This window comes from Cervus elaphus, chromosome 24 (assembly GCF_910594005.1).
Source record: "Cervus elaphus chromosome 24, mCerEla1.1, whole genome shotgun sequence".
Taxonomy (NCBI): Eukaryota; Metazoa; Chordata; class Mammalia; order Artiodactyla; family Cervidae; genus Cervus; species Cervus elaphus.
This window is the reverse complement of record NC_057838.1, coordinates 27,194,371-27,214,927: the sequence shown is the minus strand read 5'-3', so window position 1 is coordinate 27,214,927 and position 20,557 is coordinate 27,194,371. Positions and strand designations below refer to the sequence as shown.

Sequence of the window (20,557 nt, the reverse complement as noted above, 5' to 3'; positions counted from 1 at the left end):
GGATGATAACTGCTGTGGTAATAGGTAGCTGGGAAAGGGGCATGGAAAATGATGGGTGGCAGAGGTCACAATTTTAAATGGAATAGTCAGGATGGACTCACTGAGATGACTATGCTTGAGCAGGTTTAAACCATGGAGGAGGAGCATTCCAAGCAGGGGAACAGCTTGTGCTAAGGCCTTGAGGCAGGAGTACACCTGTCCTGTTCCAAGAACAGCAAGGAAGCCAGTGAGCAATGAATGAGGAGGGTGAGTAGGAGATGAAGGCAGAGAGGTAAGAGGGGGTGGTATCATGTATGACCAGTGTACAGACCGTTTTTTTTTTTTTGCCCTCTGTGAAATGGGGAACCACTGTTTATTTTTAAATTACAATGATGGGAAATGCAAACATTTCCAAGGAAAGAGTAATATACTGATCTCTCATGTACCGAGCACCCCGTTTCAACAACTACCAAGTCATGAAGTCATGGCCAGCCCTGTGTCATCCCAGCCCCTCTCACTCTGTCTTCACCCTAGGACATGCCCGGGGATCAATGTGGGAGGGAGAAAGCATGACTCCAGGGCTTGATATTGATCAGAGGGGGCTGTCATTTCATTTCATCCTTTTAAACTTTACAGCATTGGGCTTCTCAACAGAAATGCCAGCATCTAAAATTCTGAGGGAAGTCATTTCCAGCCTGAATTTTACACGCAGGCAATTTTACACCCAGGGCGATACAGTCTAGCTCTTCAGAATGTCATTCCTGGAAGTGGTCCAGAGGAGAAGGTAAATTTTAGGGTTAGGAAAAAGGAGGCCACTAAGACATAAACCTTTTAGAAGTTAAAGATCTCTGCAGTGAACTTGAAGGGACACAGTCTCAGCAAAGAGCGACAGGGAATGACAGGCCGGGGGAGGCTGTTACGCAGTTTCCCGTCTCCTCGTGGGAAGCTGGTTGCACAGTGTGTTCCTAGGGTTATCTTCCTGCACTGCTCCTTGGTTGTGAGAGTGATGAAATGGATGGAACACTCGCTGTGTTTGCACATACTGGAAACCCTTTATAGACAAAGGGTTTGGGGATGCAGCAGTGATAAACACCCAGAAACCAAAGTAAATTATGTTTAAAAGAGCCAAAAGTAAAAAGTTATAGGAGAAAGGAAATAGAATCATTGTATTATATGGCTTGGTTGAGATCGGTGTCTACCTAGTCATAATAATATAGATACTAAGTATTAATGTAACCTCAAATAGTAACATAACCATGTTGGGAGGAAGGGGAATTGTGTATATAGTGTTTGTGTGTGTGATGGGAGTGCTGAAGAAATACATCTATAGCCAATGCCTAAAACTGAAAATAGGAGGAAAGCGGTGTTGGAGGTATGCTTTCCATGGACAGGAAAACACCAAAAATACCAACTGAATTGGAACTGCTCACTTATTGGGAGTTGGAAAGGAGGAGTTGTGGGGAACTGCAGGTTTTTGTTTAAAAAAAAAAAAGTTCTAGAAATATTTGGCTTCTTCAACTATGTCCAAATAAAACTTTAATTTTAAAAATAGATATTTTCCTCAGAGGTTCTCTAGAAAACCATGCTGTGTGGCATGGACCGTCGCTCACGGTACAGTGGGGCTGGTGCGAAGAGGTGGTATGGAGGCAACACACGGATGGACAGGTAGCAGACGGGAAACAGGGAGGCCGAATCCCCACAAGACACCAAGCAGGGAGCAGCCGGGCCCGCAGGCCTATCAACGAGCTGCACTTTCAGGGTGACTTGAGTGAGTCCCTGTTCCCCTCAGGAAGTGGGGCTGTGTGGAAGGCAACGTCCTCATCCTGGGGACCTGAACCCCCTCCCTGGCCAGTTAGTGAACCACCCAGGAGTCTCTTTCCTAGCCCCTCCCGGTGTCTGAGACCCCTCAGGTACCCTGGTATCTCATCTTGAGACCCCTCTCTGGGCATCTGAGACCAAGTGCTACATACATGGTGAGGGGGCATTCATTCATTCACCATGTGTCCCCACAGCCTAGAATTCTATCCTGCATGGAGCCAGTGCCCCAGCAAAATAATTCCGAGGTCCACGGGGAGAGTTGCTTGTTCCCTCCTAGGAGGCCACGGTCTTCCATCTGAGATGTTCTCCCGGGCGCAGACACCAGGCTCCTCCAGACCTCAGCTCTGGACTCTGGAGACTCCCCAGGAGCCCAGCCCATCCTCAGGCAAGGGAGACGAGACCTGTGGATGCTCCAGGCACAGCTGTCCATGTGGTCTTTGGCGGCCGAGTTGTCCTTCATCTCACTCTGGTCTGAGTCCTTTCAGCCCACGGTCAGGGTGGCATGTGTAAAGAAGAGGCTGGGCCAAGGGACAGTTGTACTGCCTTTATTCCCCTCCACTCTTCTCCTCACCCTCCTGCAGTCCCCCACACACTCCGGGGCTGTGGGACGACCACACAGGGCAGACATCAAGGGTCCACATGCCTGGGCACAGCCATTTTGCCACTGAGCGCCATCCCCTGCCCGTGATTGCCAAGGGGTGCCATGTGGGCCATGGCAGCAAACGTCAGGATCAGAGGCTCAGGATTTGCCCCCACCGCCAGCCCCCCTGGCCCAGGTTCCTAGAACTGTGGTCATGGGGCTTGAATGGTCATCTCTGTGGCCACTCATCCCCAGCTGGCCCAAGACCAGGGACTACAAGGGGAGATGGGGAGGGGCAGGCCAGGTTCCAGACTTGAGGCTCGGCCAAGTGGGCTGAGAAGTCCAGATGGACAAAGTGGCCCCCCTTGGCAGATCTGCAGTGGGAGGTGACCACCCCAAGCCCCCTCCCCATCACCAGCCCTGGGAAGTGGGTATGATGGCCCAAGCCCCTCGCTCCAATATCCAGGTGCTTGTTAATTTGTTTTAAAAATTAAAAAAGAAATGTAAAAGCTGGTAAAACAAGAACCCCTATCCATACGGGCACAGCTGAGGTTCCATTATTGCTTCAGACCCTTGTGGTCTGGCCAGAAAGGAGCTCCCACCAACACTGGCCCAAGGGGAAGAGAGCATTTAGCACCAGGGACACAGGGCTCCTGTCCCCACTGGGACAGGGGCCTCCCAGGAGAGGGGTTGGCCACGCCCATCTAAGCTATTAATACAATGACCATCTGACCAGTGCCCAGCCTGCTCTCTGGACCCCTCTCGTGCCCTGAGAAGGGAAGCGTACAAGAGTAGGAGACCCGAGTCCTGGGGCAGGGTCTCACCAGCAGCTCCCTACAGCCTTTGCTTGTGGAAGTCTGACTTCATGGATCAGAAGCCCAGCCTGGCCAGGGCCCCCTAGGCTCTCTAAGGCTGCAGTGAGGGTAGCAGGTGGCACGGCCACCAGCTGTAATGGGAGATCCTGGTGTCAGCCACAGGGGATGAGAAGCTCAAGGGAGTCCCAGCCTACAGCCCATTTGGGGAAATCAGACTTTTCTTAGGAAAATGTGGGCCAGCTCTGAAGAGCTGCCAGGCACTGGGACTGGAGGTTGGAAATAGCAAGGGAGAGGGGGGAGTGGGGGGGGGACCCTGAGGACGTCATGGAAGCCCAGAGATCAAGGGGTGCAGAAGAAAAGAGCTAGAGTAGAGCAGGAGCCTGAGAGGTGCAACCCTGACCCCATAGGAGGCTAGAACCCCCAGCCTCGGGGTGGGGGAGCTGCAGTGCTGGGAACCAGACAGGGAGCTTTCCTCTCTTGAGGGGGTGCCCAGAGGACAGCAGGGGCATCTGAGGGTATGTACGTAGGCTCTGGCTTGCACTGTTCCTGCTACAGCCCCAAACTCAAACCCTCTAAGCCCAGAGAACAATCTGGGCTGTGTGGCTTGGATTCTAAATCCTCAAATCATTCGGGCTCCTTGGGCTTACCCACATCTGTACAGAATAAAGTGCTTCGTTTATTGATGATTAAAATGTCCCCAGCCCCCTGCCCCAGCGCCATGGACCTTACAAGGAGGTCTGAGGGGTCCCGACCCCCTCAGCCCTTGGGCTGATGGGGCCAGTCCCACCTCCACCACCCCCTGGGCTCAGGCCTCTTCCCACTCCAGCCATGCTGGGAAGGTGGTGGTGTGGGGGTAGTCATGGGGGTTTAAGGTGCAAAGAGTATAACAAACAAACTGTATAAACACAATAGGAAAGAGCTTAACTAGGAAATATGTAGCTTATGGAACCGTCCTCCCCCTTTTAAAGGCAGGAATCAAGACGTTAAATGACAACAGAAAAAGGATGTCCTTTTAGTGCTGGCCTCGTGAGGGCAAGCATTGAGCACAGGCTGGGGCTCTCCCAGTGCCCCCGACCCTGACCCCCAGGGCCTGATCATGCAGGCTCCTTGTGCCACCCATGAGCACAGAGGCCCAGGAGGGACAGGGGTGCTGGATGCCAGCCAGGGGCGGGTTGTGACCAGGCGTAGGGAGTGGAGGAGGCTTGCGCTGCCTTCAGGGAGCAGACAGACACAGACACACACATCTCTAGTGTGGCAGATGCAGCTGGGGCAGCTGGTGAGGGATGGGGTGCTCTGTGAACAGCTGCCCTGGCCTCCGCCCCACTGATAGCACCTTGAAACCTCAGAACATTGGCCCAAGCCTCCTCCTTAGGGGCCTGCCCCTGGGGTCCACCCATCTGCAGGGGCTCCTGGGCGGCAGACCCTGGGAGCTGGTGTTGTGGGAGCCAGCCCGTCTGTCCACCCAGGGCCTGGCCCACAACACCCTGAGGCCCAGCGGCTTCTGGGAACATCTTCTCCAGGACCCAGGGCCCTCAGTGCAGCCTAGTGCAGGTCGGGGATCCCTGTGCCTGCTGCAGGGTTGTGAATGGGGAAAGCAAATATCTGGGGTCCAGCCCCTGCCCGCCCCACGCCCCCCTGACCCTCCCTGTGCAGAGCTGCAGTCTTCACGCCTTGCCACAGCCTCCCAGCACGCTCCCAGGGCACCCAGGCTCAAGCCTCTGCCTGGATATCCACAGGCCTCACACTGAGTCCACACCTCCTCCAAAGGGGGATGGCACTCCAACTTCTACCCAACCCTCCAGGATATGAGGCACAAGTTAGGGGGCCCAGGAGAGGTGCGGATAAGTGGAAGAAGGTGATCCGGGCTGGGCCACCCCCCCTCCCTCTGGCTTAGGCCTCAGCAGAGTGACCAGTCACACCTGCTCCCTGGGCCCCTGTCCCCCCCTACCTGCCGCCTCCAGCGCCCCCCTCACCTGGAGGGGGATACTGCCAACGGTTTCCTCTCTTTTCTTTTTCCTTCACTTCCCAAAAAACAAACAACAAAAAAAGTAAAGGCTTCAAGAAGTCACTGAACGGGGGCACTTGGTAGTGAGGTGTCCTCAGCCAGCTCTGGGGGCTGCCAGCCTGCACACCCCCCAGGGTCAGGGGCCTCAGGGCGAGGCCGGTGTCCAGCCAACTCCGGAGGTGTCACTGCCCCCCAAGGAGGTCCTGGGCCCCTTGCAGCAGGCAGGCAGTTAGTTGTTGGTGCTCAGCCTCCCGCTGCCCGGGCTGGAGGCCGTGGGGAAGAGCGGCGGCGGGGGCGGCAGGTGCGGCGGGGGTGGCAGGGTCTGCGGCAGCCCGGGCAGCAGGGGCAGCGCCTGGGGCTGGGTGGGGGGCAGGCCCGGGGTCGCGGGGGCGCCGTCGCTGGCCATGGGGTGGCTGACCCGGAAGCACTTCTCCTTGTGCGCCTTGAGCATGTTGGAGAAACGGAAGCGCTGGCCGCACACGTCGCAGGGGTAGGGCTTCTCGCCGGTGTGCGTGCGCCGGTGCCGCTTCATGTTGGGCCGGCTGGTGAAGCTCTTGCCGCAGATCTCGCAGATGTACGGCTTCTCCCCTGCAGGGTGGGTGGGGATAGGCCTCGGGGAGTTACTTGGTGGGGGAGCGGGGGGGGGGGGGGGCGGGCGCCACGCCCCCCACCCCCAACCTGTAAGCCAGCCTCCCTCACCCGACCTTGGGAGCCAGGGAGGCCGGGGCTGAGCCTCAGAAAAGGGCAGAGAAGGAGGCCCGCTACAGCGGAGGCCGTCACCGTTGGATCGCGGTACCTGTGTGGGTCTTCATGTGCTCATCAAAGTACTGCTTCATGTTGAAGTCTTTGCCACACCACTGGCACATGAACTGTTTGTGGCCGATGTGGATGCTCATGTGTGACCGCAGCTGGTACTTGTACTGGAAGCGCTCGTTGCAGTTCTGAGGGCGGGGTGGGGTGGGGCAAGACCCAGGGCAGAGCAGGGGTGAATAACCTTCAGGGAGGGGAGTGCTGGTCCCCAGATCATAGGGCCACAGGACTCACAGCGCAAGGGACTCCTGGGCAAGGAGGGGTGGGTGCAAAGGCCGGCGGGGGTGTCCCTGGGGTGGGGCAGTGCACGGGGCACAGGTAGAGAGGCCCAGGCAGGAATGGGGCTCAGGAAGTGCGAAAAGGCCCCAGAGTGGAGGGAGCCCTTGTGCTTAAGACTCTCCATCCTTCCTCCTCGTCCAGAGGCCTCCCTCATCCCCACCTGCAACTCCATCTCTGATCTCTGCCTAAGATGTGTCTTTCTCCACCTCTCCAGAAAGCCTGTCCTACGGTTCCAACCCACGCAGACTTCCCACCCTGAACGTGCAGCAGTGAGACAGGGAGAGGTAGCAAGGGTGTGTATGTGGGGGTGGGTGTAGGTAGGCAACCAGGGAAGGATGGAGTAGGAGGCAGATGACAGGAGGGCCCCCTCTCTTTCTGCACCCTATACTCCAGTCTCCCCACCCCCTGGTTTTTAAGCTGCTGTTGCCCCTGATCCCTGCCCTGTTCAGGGTGGCCCCTGGGGCAGAAGTGGACTCACCTCGCATCTGAACGGCTTCTCCCCGGAGTGCTGCAGGGAGTGCACCTTGAGAGACATGCTGCGTTTGAAGGACTTCCCACAGGTCTCGCAGGTGAAGGGCATGTCCTTGGTGTGGGCTACAGGGCAGGCACGATGGCCATGACATTTCGGGGGGACCCATCTGGCTTCCCCCAGGGGACCCCTGCTGGACCACCCCCCACGTTGAGCCTTGAACCCCCCTCCTGGGGCACCATCTACCCTGGGACCTGCCCTGTGCCCTCTGTCCCCCAGGCGAGGTCCTTCCCCTTCCCTCCCTGCCCCTCCCTCCCTCTCCCCCCTCTAGGTCTCTGCTCAGACAAGCACAGAGGCCTTCATGGTTCTTTAGCCTCGGCTCAAATCCTGGCCCAGTCACTGGTTCCCTGCATGGCTGCATGGCTGCTGTGAGCCTCAGTGAGTCTCAGCATCCTCTTCTATAAAAAAAGGAAGAGTGGTCCTGGGTCTCCAAGGTGGCTGGGCTTTACAAAGGATGGCACCTCTAAAGGCCTCAGCCTTGGGTCCCCTGCCATCCAGAAGGAGTTATCTGCGCTCCGCCGCCCCCCCCCCCCCAAAACAAACTCCAAGGAACATGTGGGAGGAAGCGATTGGAGACAGGGAGGGCCCCCCTCACAGTTCAGAGCTGGGGAATCCAAGCCCAGGGAGGACCACCAATCCTGGGGTGCCTAGCATGCTCCTGGCTGATACCTACACCCCAGCTTCCCAGCTCCTCGTCAGTTCATATTGGAAGCCTCCAGCACTGTCTGGCAGAGAAAGGGCATTACGCCTGGCCAGGGCTCACTGTCTCCCTGGCTAGACAGTGGGGAGAGCTCCAGTCCCCAAGTGGGCAAAGAAAGGAGGGCCACCTAGACACCAGACTCTCAGCCAGGCCCACCTAGAGGGGAGGGACAGCCATGCCCAAGGCAGCGAAGTGGCCCAAGACACACTTGTGTCCAGGTATGACCCTTGGGAGGAGGGTTGCATTCAGAGAAGTCTGAAGCCCTGTCAGGGGCACAGCTGTCCTCAGACTGAGACAGGGGCTGTGTCAGCCCACACAGCGAGCATTCTGTAATTTAGCGGAAGGTGCTCTGGTGGACCCAGCCCCGTGCTGGGGCGCACAGCCTGGTTAGCAGTGCGCTAGCGGGATTCTGGTCTCCACCTGCCCTCCTGTCATGAGCCCTTGTGCTATGTGCAACCTGCCCAACCGTACATGGCAGCCCTGGCCCCACTGCCCCATCTACTGTCCCCACCCCACCTCCCAGCTACTTGGCGCCTTCTCATCCCTTTATCTTGTCCCTGGATATGAAAGACTTCCTAGCACACCCAGCAGCTGGCCCAGCTTGGACCTCGGGCCCGTTCTGCCACAGGCCTAGACTCACCAACCATGTGCTTGCGCACGTGAGCCATGGTGTAGAACTTCTTCTCACAAATTTCACAGGAGAACTTCTTTTCTGCGTAGCCGTGCACAATTTTATTGTGCTCGTGGAGGGACCAGAGCTTCTTAAAAGCTTTGCCACATGTCACACACTGTGGAAGGAGAAGACTTTAGGCCCTGGGTCAGGACCATGTGACCTAGGACAAGTCACTGCCCCTCTCTGGGCCTCAGTTTCACCACCTGAACTATGCTGGAGAGCGAGGCCTTGATGGCCAAGGACCAGCTGTGTTTGATATTCTGAGAGTCAGGGGTGGTAAATCCCTAAATATTCTTACCCACCTGCCCACCCGCCCAGGGCTGCAGCCTGGGGCCCTCCCTCCTCATCCTGAACTCACTAGGGTCATGGGCCACCTCTTCCACGAAGTCCCTCCTCTGTGCTCATTTCAACAAGACATCTTTCTACAGAGGGGAGACACATAACTGGCTGAAGGGCCACAGTAAGTGAGGAGGCTACAGTTCAAGGGGGAGCCCCCCGGATAACAGGTCCTGGCAAAGCTGAGACATTATCTCTGCTGCCTCTCCTGCTGGGACCCATACCTTGACACCACGGAGGTCCCCGAGGGAACAGGTTCCAAAGGGCTGGGGGACTGCGGCGGGTGCAAGGGCCTCTTAGGCACAAGCTGGTAGTGGGAACCCTAGGGACCACACTCCCCTCCTTCTCGTCTCCTGGGCCCTTATCCCTGCAGTAGGCCAGGGCTCGGGCAGAAATTGGGTCAGGGTACCCAGGGCAGAAGAGGTACAAGCATCTTTCCCTTTCAGGAGGGAAGCTCAGGGGTGTGCATGTGGAGAGGCACAGGGCAGCCCAGCAGGCAGGCAAGTGGGAGCGTGTGCCTGAGGGTGGGGCAGGAATCCAGGTAACCCTCAGGTACCACTTTCTCCAATTAGCAATTAGTTCAGGCAATTAGCATCGCCTACTTATGGCCCCTCAACCTCACTCCCAGCCAGAAAAAGGCAAAAAATCACTTGACTGGCCTTGTGCTGTCTTCACCCTGAAAGGCCAGGCTGGCCCAGATGCAGGCTGGCTCAAGGTTTGGCAGTCAGCCCAGCTCCCCTGTTTGGCCCCGGCAGCCTTCCTGTTGGGCCCCCTGCACTTCCCAAAGTGCTCATCCAGTCCCTCTTCCCCATGCCCAGGCCAGGTGGTACCTCCAAAGAGTTGAATGCTGGGGTTTCCTCCCGCCTGGCTGCCCCTTGCTCCACTCAGCTCTTGCAGTAAGTGGAAAATGGCGCCCCCTTCCGGGCAAGCCCCCCCTCCCCTGCAGTGCTCAATCTACCAAACTATATACATGGTGGCCCTCCTGGCTTTGCAGCAGTCCAAAGATGTACCAAAACACTGACTCATCCCTCCTCAGAGCTGGCTGTCCCCCAGCCTCACATGCTCAGACAACTCTCTCTTCTCATTCTCCTGAGGCCCTGCTCCCCTCTGCCTCTCTGGCAAGGGTACTGTTTGTTCCACTCCTTTCTGCACATCTCTGCTCTTGCAGAAGCCCGGCTCTATCTGCCTCCTCCAGGAAGCTCTCCCTGACGTCATCCCCTGAGCTCTCACCACCCTGGGCTCACCCTTGGGCCGGGGCTGGTCCCACTGTCCCTGGGGTGGGGTGGGGGGCCGGGGAGCTGAGCCTGGTCTCTGCAGACTGTGCAGACAACGCAGGCAGCAGGACACTGGGTGCCCAGGGCCCAGTTCCGGCCTGGCTCAGCCTGGATGCCTGCCCCCTGCAGGCCCCTTGGAGGCCCACCTGGATGTTGCGTTCGCAGTCCGTCTGCCGGTGCAGCAGCAGCTCGCTCTCTAACAGGAAGCGCTTGCCGCACTGGTCGCAGATCTGCATGCGGCTGTGGGTCACATTCATGTGCTTCTCCAGGTACCAGCGGTTGTTGAAAACTCGCGGGCACTTCTGGCACGGATGGTGCTGCTTCTCCTCCAGCTTTACCTTGGCCCCCAGCCCGTCGGCAGCCTGTGGCCCTCGGGAGCCAGGAGCGGGAGCCACTCCTGCAGGGGGCTTTGGCCGCTTCCCGCCCCGCCGCCCGGCCTCCTCCGGCTCAGGGGGGCCACGTCGCCGGGCGGACCTCGTGGCCATGCGACTGTGGGCCGGGGGCTCGGCCCGGCTGCCTCGGCGCCCCAGCCCGCCCTGCCGGCCCCCCGCCTCCCCGTCCTCCTCATCTTCCTCCTCCTCTGAGCTCTCCTGATCCTGCTCACTGTGCCCTTCTTCTTCCTCCTCCTCTTCCTCCTCCTGCTCGCTCTGCCCTTCCTCCTCCTCGTCCTCCTCCTCCTCCCCCTCCTCCCCCTGGCTGCCGCCCTCCTCGTCCTCCTCCTCCTCCGCACCACTGCCTCCTCCCTCCTCCTCTTCCTCCTCCTCGTCCTCCTCCTCCTCGTCGTCCTCCTCCTCTTCCGAGTGTCTCTGCAGCCCGTCCTCCCGGCCGAGCACCATGGTGGCCGGGCCCGTGGTGGCGCCCGGCTTGCCCTCGGGCCCTGTGGACACGTGCAGCGTCTGGTTGTTGAGGTTCACCTCCACGATGATCTGGGACTGCTCCCGCCGACTGTAGGTGCCAGAACCCCCGAGCTCTTCCTCCAGCTCCTCCCCACCCTCCAGCTTGCACAAGCTGGCCGGGGGCCCGCCGGCCTCTTCAACGCCACCCTCCTTCTCCTCCTTGAAGAAGGGCTGAGCCGGCCCGAGGGCGGCAGGCACTGTGCTACCCGTGGCCCCAGCCCCGTCCTCCACGCGCACTGAGTAGGGGTCGGGGCCTTCTCGGGCGTAGATCTTGGGCAGGCCCGGGGCGTCGGCCTCCTGCTTGATGTCGCAGTAGTAGGGTGGTGCAGCCGGGGTGCAGCCAGCAGCCGGTTGGGCGAGGGCCACGGCACCGGGGCCCGGGGGGCCGAGGGAGCGGGCGTCCAGCAGCTCCTGGCAGGACGCGGCGATGTCGGCCATCTGCAGCAGTGAGGCAGCACTCAGCACCTCGTGGACGTTGGCCGCGTTGACCAGCAGCTTGGACGTGTAGATGAAGTTGAGGATCTGCTGCAGGCCGCCGGGCGCCAGCGCCTCCAGGGACAGCTCCACGCGCTGCAGCTGCTTGTTTTGGGTGAAGAGCGAGTGAAAGAACTGGCTGTAGGCGGCCAGCACGCCCTTGTGGGCCGGGAAGACGCTGCGCTGGGGCACCAGCACCAAGTCCACGTCGCACAGGTCAGGCTGGAACAGGCGCTGCTCGTTCAGGCGGCCCATCAAGCAGGCGAAGTGCAGCGCCACGTCCTCCACCAGCGAGAACTCGGCCGCCGGTGAGTCCGTTGTCTTCTCAACCAGCAACTGTGGGGCCAAGGGCACAGGTCAGGTCGAGGCCAGCCAGGAGGTGCCCCCTCCCCCGCCCCATCACTCTTAGGTCCACGTGACAGAGAAGGTGCCGAAACTCAAGCAAAGACAACAGGGAACCAGGATTCAAGCCCGAGTCAGCTCTCCCTCAGAGCTCAAACTCTGGCCGTGACCTTCTGCGGCCGTGTATCAGCTCCTGGGTCAGTGGTTGACTTTTCTGGGCCTCCCGCTGTTCCACTGTGAAATGGGGGTAGTCATCCCGGGAAGGGAAGCGGAAAAGGAGGAAAGGGGAAGGAAAAGGTTCAAGGGTGACCAACCATGCGGGTGGGCCAGGAACCTAGGGGTTTCCTGGGATGCAGGACTTTTGATGCTAAAACCGGGGCCGTCTCCAGCAAAAATCAGGACTGGGTTGTCTCCCCAGAGGCATAATTTCAGTATTTCTGGTCCCCATGGATTCTCTTCCTGACACTCACTTACAGATAAAACCAATCCTGCCCAGCCCCAGACCCCTCAGAAACAAAGGTCACAGTCACTGTCCCAGAGGTACAGTGGTCAGAGGCAGAGCAGTGAGCCAGGTGACTTCTGTTCCTGAGGTGTCTGGGGTCCGGCAGGATTGGTTTTATCTGTGAGTGAGTGTAGGGGAGAGAATCCATGGGGCCTGAAAATACTGAAAGGATGCCTGTGGGGAGATGACCCAGTCCTGGTTTGCTGGGGACAGCCCTGGTTTTACCATCAAAAGTCCTGCATCCCAAGGCCTGTACCAAACCCTTTCCCTCTAGGCCCCCCAGACCTCAGGTCAGGTGTGGTACAGGCCCAGAGGTTCCCAGATGATGTCATCTCGGTGGAGCCTGAAGGAGGCCCTTGAACCTGATTGGTCAGATTATTAGATCCTTGGGTCACATTCAATGCCTGTGAATTGCCCAGAGCAAGGGCTGGCTTAATTCTTGGTCCCACCACAGCAACTTCCCCAAAAGCTGAGCAGCACAGACAGGCAGGCTGCCCAGTCCCTTGCATGGATCCAGCGCACAGCAGATGTTCGGTTAACAGCTGTCGACGACCTGCCTGGCTGAACCTGCCCTGCAGGTACTAGGTTCTGGCCCTCCTCCGGACCTGTCCGCTAAGTCAGAGCCTCCTACATTTGAGGGTACCTTGTTGCACTGCAAAGCCATCAGCTCTCCTACCCTATGCATGTCTCTGGAAGCCTTGGGATGAAACACCAGTCCCATCCATCCACAGCCTACCCCTCCTCTTTATGTCCGTCCTTTCAGTCACTTGAATGAGATGATCTGCCCTGGGCTTCACCCTTCATACCCAGTAGCCCAGGGCAGCACCCACCTCATGCTCTCTCTTTTTTTCAGCAGCTGCAGCTTGTGGGCTCTAGCAGTTGTGGCACATAGGCCCGGCTACCTCGCAGCACGTAGGATCTTCCTGGAACCAGGGACTGAAACCATGTTCCCTGTATTGGCAAGCAGATTCCCAACCACTGGACCACCAGGGAAGTCCACCATCTCTCCTGAGTTCCTCCCCAACACCTCCTTCACCCCAGCCAAGAAGCCACTTGTTTGTTCCTCTGTCTCGGGGCTGCTAGCCCATCTAGGCCTGGCCAATCTAACAGGAATAAGGTGCCACCCCCCCTCTCATCTCCATCCTCTGACTCATTCTGATTCATCTTCTGGGACCAAACTTTATTACCCAGATGGGGAAACTGAGGCTCAGAATGCAAGTCTCACAGTCAACAGAAGCAGAGCCCCTGAACTCTCAGCCCTGCTGGGGCCACCCAATCTGTGTTGGACTGGATACTGTTCCACGTGGAAGTATTTCTTGGCCTTTAATGACTCAACAAGCAGGCCGAGGCATCTTGGGACCAGCTGTGCTTCCCTAGACCCCACCAGCACCTCCGGCAACCTGTACTCTCCTCCCTAGAGCTGCTGCCACCTGCAAGTCAGTGAGGGGTCAGGATGCAATTTGGTGGTAACAGAAGTTCCTCAGGGCCTCCAGGGGCCAGAGAGTGGTGGGGAAGTAGCTTGGATAAGGACTTGTCAATGTCAGACCCCTTGTGGGGTACCCACCCCAGGTCCACTGCTCCTTCACAGAATGCCCCCCAGTGCCTGTCTGCCATGGGTCAAGGGCAGTGCCTAACATTTCCTGTGTGCACGTCTGGTCCCAGGATCCAGTGAAGACTCCTCTGGCCTCAGCAGGGGAGGAAAGGTTAGCCTAGGGGGTAGTGTTGCCCCAGAGACTCCATTTCTGAGGCAATACCCCCAGGCAAGGCTTCAACATCCTTGGCCCTTGAGGGGTCCAAGGATCTTACAACCAGGAGCCCTGACTGGACTTCTTGACCAAGCACATAGATGCTGCCTGAGTCCTTATCTGGCAGCCCCTCAGTGGCGTATGGCTACCCCCTGGCCTGGTACCTCCCACACAGGGCCCACCAGCTGTGTCTGCCTCTCCAGCCAGATGTGGCAGTTTCCTGAAGCTGGAGATAGCCCTCCCCATCTGGCTGTGCCAGCTGCAGTCACACACCCCACCCCAAGTCCAGGCCAGCTGGGCTAAGATACAAGACCAGAGCAGTGGTCAGGCACTTCTGTTGCCAGGGCATTTCATGCTGTCAAACCCTCCCCCGCAAGCCAGGCTGGTGGGGGCAGGCCAGGTGCCAGGGACACCTGCTGAGGTTGCTCACCACTGGCAGAGCCTTCTACTCCTGAGAGGTACCCTGCCTCCCCATCACAAAACCACCAGCTAGCTCCCTACCCTGCCCCCAGAATCTCCCTGGAGGCCCCAGGGTGAAACCTGGGTATCCATCTGCACCCCCTACTCCTTGTCAATCCTTCTGTCCCCAGACAGCAGTGGGTGGACCCAGGCTGAGCACCGCGGGGCACAGGCTCATGACTTACAGCCTCCTCCTTTTAGGGAGAGGGTATCTGTGCCAGCCTCCTCTCAACTCAGGCCACTCGTCCTTCCAGAGAAACAGGCCCAGAGAGGGCGGGGGACGGGTCCAAGGTCACACAGGAGTTTGGACCAGAGCCGCAGGCGTCCTCCCCCCATCCCGCTTGGCCCAGGAGCCCCGAATCCCCTGGCAGGGCGGCTCCAGCGCCCACGTGGCCCAAGGCCCAGGCGGGAATCCGACCTCCTCCCTCCCCCCATCACCCAGTCCGAGGGCGGCGCCGTCCACGGCCCAGAGAAGCGCCCCCCTCCGCCCGTGCCTAGCAGGACCTCAACCTCTCGCGCCCGGGCCCCAACCCCAGGAATTTAACCCCTTCCCAACTCAGGGCCGCGTCAGAGCTCCGCATTCCCAGCCCGCAGGGACCCAGAGAAGGGGTAGGGGAGACCCGGCGAGGGCTAAGATCCCTCACACCCCTCCACGCCGAGACGACTGGCTGTTCGTTCGAGAGGGCAGAGCGGGCAGGTGGGCGGATAAGTGGGAGGACAGGCAGGGCCCTGCGTACCATGGTGCCGTGGCGCTGGGGGCTCACAGGGCCCCGCGGGATCGCGCTGCCCCCGGCGGCCAGGCCGGGGCCGCTCCATGTAGCGCCGCGCTGGGGGCCGCCCCCGCGCAGGGCCCCGCGACCATGGCCCCCGGGGGCGCGGCCGGGCGGGCGGAGGCGCAGGGCCGCGGCGAGTCCAGCCGCCGAGCAGCTGCGGCCCCAGAGCCTCAGGCGCGGCGGGCGGGGGGCGCGGGGCGCCGATTGGAGCCCGCGCGTCAGCTGGGGCCGCCGTCTGGACGCTTAAAGGGCCAGGCCGCCCTGCGCGCCGGCGGGGGCGCGGACACGCGTGGCGCGCGCCGTCCGGGTGCAGCCAGCCCCGCCTCGGGCCGCCGCGGGCTCCGGCCAGGCCCCGCCGCTCCCATCCTAGAGGATGGTCCCTGGACTTACTCTTTCTCACCGAGCCCCCTTTCCGCAGGAAAGTTCATCCCGGAGTCTAGCCTGGGAGCCCTCCAGCTGCGCCACCGAGGTGGGGTCGTAATAGGAGGAGGCCCCCGAAATGGGGAAGCTGGACGCTCCCGCCCCCACCAACCAGTTACAGAAAAGGCTTACACCTGCTCGCCTGAGCGACCTCACACTGAGGGACTGAACCCCGCGTATCCTCGCTGGGTCGCCTTCCCCACCCTCTGACCTGGGCTGCTCTGACCTGAGGGTGAGTCTAGGATCTCCAACTGAGCTTGCCCCCCACCCCGATCCCAGGGCAGCTCAGGGTTTATGTTGTTCTGTCTCCAGGACTTGCTTCTTGTCGATCCATACCGACCTGATGGCTGCCTCTGGCTGCACAGGGACGCCCAGGACAGATGGGAGAATGCGAACCACAGCTGCATTGATCAAAGCCTTTCATGTGACAGACCCAGAGCCGGGAGAAGGCAAGACTAGAGTGAGGGCCAGAGGCCCAGGGCCCACTGTGTCCCTCTGCCCTGTAGCTTGATGGCTGCTGAGAGGCCTTCCTGCTTTTTCTGCTGGGGAGATGCAGCCAGGCCTGCGGAATGCTGCTCTGGCATGGATGGCAGTGGGGGCTGGGGGCTGGTTGTGCTGGCTGCAGGCTGCACAGAAACACTGCCAGGCCAAGCAGGCAGCAGAGTGGGGACCACAGGGCGCTGAGCCTCACAGAGCCTAGGTGGTGGCTGGGCCATCATTGTGGAGAGGGGGCCTCTGTGGGCCTCTCATATGTCATCATTCGGATGCTTCTGTTTCCCCCACTCCAAGCTGATGGTTGCCCCATGTTTGGTCACTTTCACATTGCCCACATCCTGGCAGTACCACACTGTATCCCCCACCCCCTTCGCTCACACATGCACTTGTGCTTACACACCTGCCCATGCCTGGCTGTAGCAGTGTCCCCTGAGTATGCCACTTTACTCATGAGTGGGCAGGGCCTCTGGGGCCAGTTCAGAGTAACTTGGTTCTGGGTGCCAGAGAAGGAAATGGAGTAGAGGCCAAAATCCCAGGCAGGCGCCACTCCGTAGTCTGATGTCAGTCCTGTGAAACTGCAAGGGCCTCCCGTGAGGCCAGGATTGGTAGGCCCTTAAGACAAGGCCATTCCAGGGTCAGGAAGAAAGCATCTCATGGGCAAAAACGGGGGTGACCAAAGAATGCCAAGAGAAAGAGGAGGAAACCATATAACTGGATGGAGGGTGAGATGAGACCCTGCTGAAAAAAAGAGATAGCAAGAGAAGGGGCACAGATGGGGGCTCATGCCCCCAGCGATGACCACACAGCAGATATCCCGCCTCTGTGACTGTGGTGGGTGAGTTGACTCAGCTCCTAAAGGCCTCAAGCTGAGGCCAGGCCAGAACAACCTGCATGTCTGACCAGCCCATCACCTCAGGGGCTGCCTTCTGCTTCTTCCACCATCCCAACCCACTTCCTCATCTGACTCTGTGGCTCCCTTGCACGGGCCTGAGAGGTGGTAAGACGGGAATTGTGTACCCATTGGCTGGCTAAGGACAGTGAAGGCAGAGCAGGACAGATCCCACAGTCAGATACCAGTGTGAGGAGCCAAGGAAAGGGGAGGCTGGAGCAGCCTGCTCCACAAACTGGGAGGAGCCTGGCAGAGGGCTGCAAGGGACACTCTTGGGCCCATTTCCCAGCCAAGGTTTGGCAGGGGTTGTGGCCGGCATGACCAAGATAGGGTTGCTGGCCCTTTTGGCCTTGGTTGCAATACTCAAGCCAAAGAAGGGGCTGGAGGTTGGGTGAGAAACGAAGGAATGGGGGGCTCGGTCTTCCTGAAGACCCTGGCTGTTCCCCTTTCTTCTCTGGCCTACAGCCCATCTACTGGGGGAACCCCAGGACAAGCCAGTTCTGGGAGAGGCCACTGGCACTTGGGTCACATGAGACAGGGCAGGAAGGCACTGTCCGAAGAGCTGTCTGGTGGGCTCGTGTGGGGCTGGCTTAGAGCGGAGGACTGAAAGTTGAGTAACACTGGAGCAAAAGGAGAGGACGGGTACTCCCCTGCACATGCCCCAAGAGAGGACACAGGTAAACATCTGCAGGGGACTGACTAGTGATGATTTGATGTAGCAGAATCGATTCTTGTCCTGTAGGAGTAGCCGGATAGAGATAGGCAGAATTGTTCCCTTGGCCTTGGAAAGGGCCATGTCACAGGATCCTCCCCTCAGGGTTGGTCAAGGCAGGCTTTCTGGAGGATCTAAGGTGGGATGAGTTACTGGGGAGGGGGATCCCAGGCCAGAATCACATGCCACGGGGGCAAGTCAGGAGTTTGTGGAGACCAGGGCAGGGTTGGATGATCCCCAGACACTCAGGACTGGGTGCTGGCAAGGTCAGCAAAGCCACACCCCTGCTTCTAGAGGCCAGCTCGGTGTTTTCTTTTTTTTCCCCCCACAACTTCCCTAAGCTTCTAGCCCCAAACTTCTCTCCCATGTCGGAGGAGGAACAGACCCAAAACGTGCTGGGGCAGCACTTGCGTGCATCTGCACACAACAGGGTTTAGCCTCCCTGGGCGGGGCGTGGAGCTGTGTAACTGCAATGGGGGAGGAGTAGAGAGTGGGCAGTGCCAGAAAACAGAAAAGGACATTGCAGCATGGGGCTGGAGGGGTGGCGGGGAAGTTCAACTTACCCACTAGGTGTGGACCCAGGGCTCTGTAGGTTGAGGGAGCATAGATCCCTGGGTGGGGGGGTTGGAGGGGAGTGGATTGCTCCTGTTCAGAGCTCAGCACTAATAGGCTACAGCTGTAGGTGGTAGGGCCTAATTCAAACCAGCAGGTTGCCCAGTTCCCTCCAGCAGCAGAAACGTCATGGCCTAGGCATTTAAGGCCTCCCTAGCAGCTTCCAGGATCCTCTCCCACCCTGCTGGTTCAAGGGGCCCTGGGCCTCTCACTAGTGACTGAGCCTGGCCCTCCTCACACTCTCCACCTGGAGGCAAGCCCAGGAACTAGTGTCCCTGAACCACTTCAACGTGTGCTTAGTTCTAAGCATTTAATCCTCACCACTCCAAAAATGGAGGAGTTATATTAATAATTATAAAAGTCAATTTACCCAGTTACCCACCAAGAAGTGTCAGAGTGAAACTTGAACCCAAGCAGTCTGGCTCAGACCCCAAACCGTTAAGGGCTGTGCCACAGAACAGTTGCTCACAGAAATCCTTTACTCCTTCAAAATAAAATCAGATTGGGCCAGAGACATTGAGACCGGTGGGATCTTTCTTTGAGAATCTAGCCTGGTGGCAGAGGTTTTAGTTGCAGGAGGCCCTGGGTGACCGGAGACTGGGGACATGCCAGCCCAGCGCCCTATCCCCTAATGAGCTCTCTAGGAGGCTGATTCATCTCCAGGATGGTCTGGAAAGGGATGCGCACTCCTGGTTTTCATGTCTGGTTGCACCCTCTTTCTGGGTGTGAGCTTAGAGATCAGCAGTCTAAGGACTATTAGCCTCACATTACAGATGAGAGTCAGGCCTCCAGATGTAGAATGCAAGCGTCTGTGCTGAGAGCTCAAGTCACTTTTTTTTTTACCCCAATGTCCTCGGATCTCCAGGCTGGTTGGAGATGCAACCCTCCCCCAGCTAGTCTGGGTCCTGCAGACTATGAAACCCAGCTCAATCTGTAGAGCTGGAGTTCAATAGCTATAAAAGGGGAATGTTGGGGCCTGGGGTCTCCAAGAGGCAGAAGTGCTTGACCCCAAGCTTGGCACAGCCCCACTGCAGACCTTCTGATTCACAGGGATTAAGAGGCAGGAGCAATGGAGCACTTTGCCCTTACCTTCTACTGAAATCATTCAAGAAAACAGTCTGTTAGAGCCTCCTGCTCCTTTGCGTGTTGCCCAGGTAGGCCCTCCTTGCCTCACGTTCCTCAGGCACTGGCTGGAGCTGCCCAGGGTCTGTCTACAAGCTGCCAACTTCCAGGGAACCAGCTCCTCCCCCCAACCTTTACAGCATCAAAGAACTTCTCCCTGCTGTGTAGGAGTCCTCTTGGCACTCTGCCCAGTTCATCCTTCACAAGTCCCTCATGGGATGTAGGCGCTCACCTCTCTTGAGCAGTGGCAGAGTGGATTCCCTCTCCTAAAGACCCGCCATCTGAGCCCAGTCTCTTCCCACGTAAGCCATGGCTTCTGGGCCCCCTCACCTGGCCACACAACTTGTCCCTCATCCTGCACTGGTGGAACGTCCTTTCCCTCCCAGGGATGCCTGGCCAGTATTCACGGTCAGTTGTGAGGGGCATTTATTTCCCTTGAATCCTCTTTGCTAGCTAATTCAGAACGGTCAAAAGTCCTTGACACATTTCCTCCCAATACTGCCCAGCCGATCAAGATGCTCACTATCAGAGCATCAGTAAAGATCATGGCACTTTCTAAAAAATAAGACTCTAAAGGAACCTCACTTGGGGATTTCCCTACAGCAAACTGACTCTACAATTTTCTTTAAATTTTAAGGCAACACATCCAGATTTGACTGTTTTCAGGAACTACCTGACTTGGTGGTTTACTGTTAACTCAACTTTGGAAACTGAATCTCTGCCAGTCTTACTGTGTGAGGTTATGTTGTATTCACTAAGAAAGTACAAATCCCTTTGAGTTCTGAGGAGAAAAAAGTTAATTGTACTTGCCCTGCAAATTCTCATGTGGATGCTAAAAATATCACCAGGAATATTTTCTCCCGGAGTAAGTGCTATGTGCTTGCTTGGTGAACCACTGTTAGGGAGGGAAGGGGGAAGGCTGTAGGTGGCTTAGCAGGTAAACATGCTGTCCCTGGGCAGCATCTCACAGATGGGGTGGGACACAGTCCCTTCTCAGCAAGGATGTCTGTATGCAGGCCACCTCAGCTGGATGACAACTGGACCTGAAAGAAATCTGGAATTGGCAGGGGAAGCATGGCCAAGCACCATCAATGGTTCTCTGCCCAGGTAAACATTTCTGCCTGAAGTTGTCTCTAGCACCACGTCGTGCCCCACCACTAATACCCGGAGAGAAGAGGAAAACGAGCCACAGAGAGAGGAGATGAAATCTCTTCCCTGGCTGGGTCAGCAAAGAGACTCAATGCTTCCTTTTCCATTTCAGAAAGACTATTCGAAGTCTTGGTGAATAAAGAAGGATGAAACATGCACAGACTCAAAC

General features: G+C 58.2%; 1 protein-coding gene across 3 annotated transcripts; it reads right to left on the bottom strand.

Moving 5' to 3' along the window:
• Positions 1–2,326: 2,326 nt before the first annotated feature.
• On the bottom strand, positions 2,327–15,892 carry ZBTB47 (zinc finger and BTB domain containing 47). Of its 3 annotated transcripts, none has more exons than XM_043886145.1 (6): positions 15,750–15,892; positions 9,945–11,504; positions 8,156–8,303; positions 6,765–6,880; positions 5,994–6,138; positions 2,327–5,785 (listed from the first exon to the last, which is right to left on the bottom strand). In XM_043886145.1, exons 1-6 carry the CDS (start codon positions 15,831–15,833, stop codon positions 5,427–5,429), a joined length of 2,412 nt encoding a protein of 803 aa, XP_043742080.1. In that variant the 5' UTR covers positions 15,834–15,892; the 3' UTR covers positions 2,327–5,426. The 3 variants fall into 3 exon arrangements, with proteins under 3 accessions (XP_043742080.1, XP_043742082.1, XP_043742083.1); XM_043886147.1 differs by lacking the exon at positions 15,750–15,892 and adding an exon at positions 14,954–15,191; XM_043886148.1 differs by lacking the exon at positions 15,750–15,892 and adding an exon at positions 12,843–12,867.
• Between the last annotated feature and the right edge of the window lie 4,665 nt (positions 15,893–20,557).

Excerpts from the sequence above, each read along its gene's own strand:
- ZBTB47 (XM_043886145.1), bottom strand. The coding sequence starts at position 15,833 with ATGAAAGGCTTTGATCAATGCAGCTGTGGTTCGCATTCTCCCATCTGT. Across the intron at positions 11,505-15,749 it reads CAGCCAGAGGCAGCCATCAG|TTGCTGGTTGAGAAGACAAC; the intron begins GTCGGTATGGAT and ends TTGGCCCCACAG. Across the intron at positions 5,786-5,993 it reads GCACATGAAGACCCACACAG|GGGAGAAGCCGTACATCTGC; the intron begins GTACCGCGATCC and ends CCCACCCTGCAG.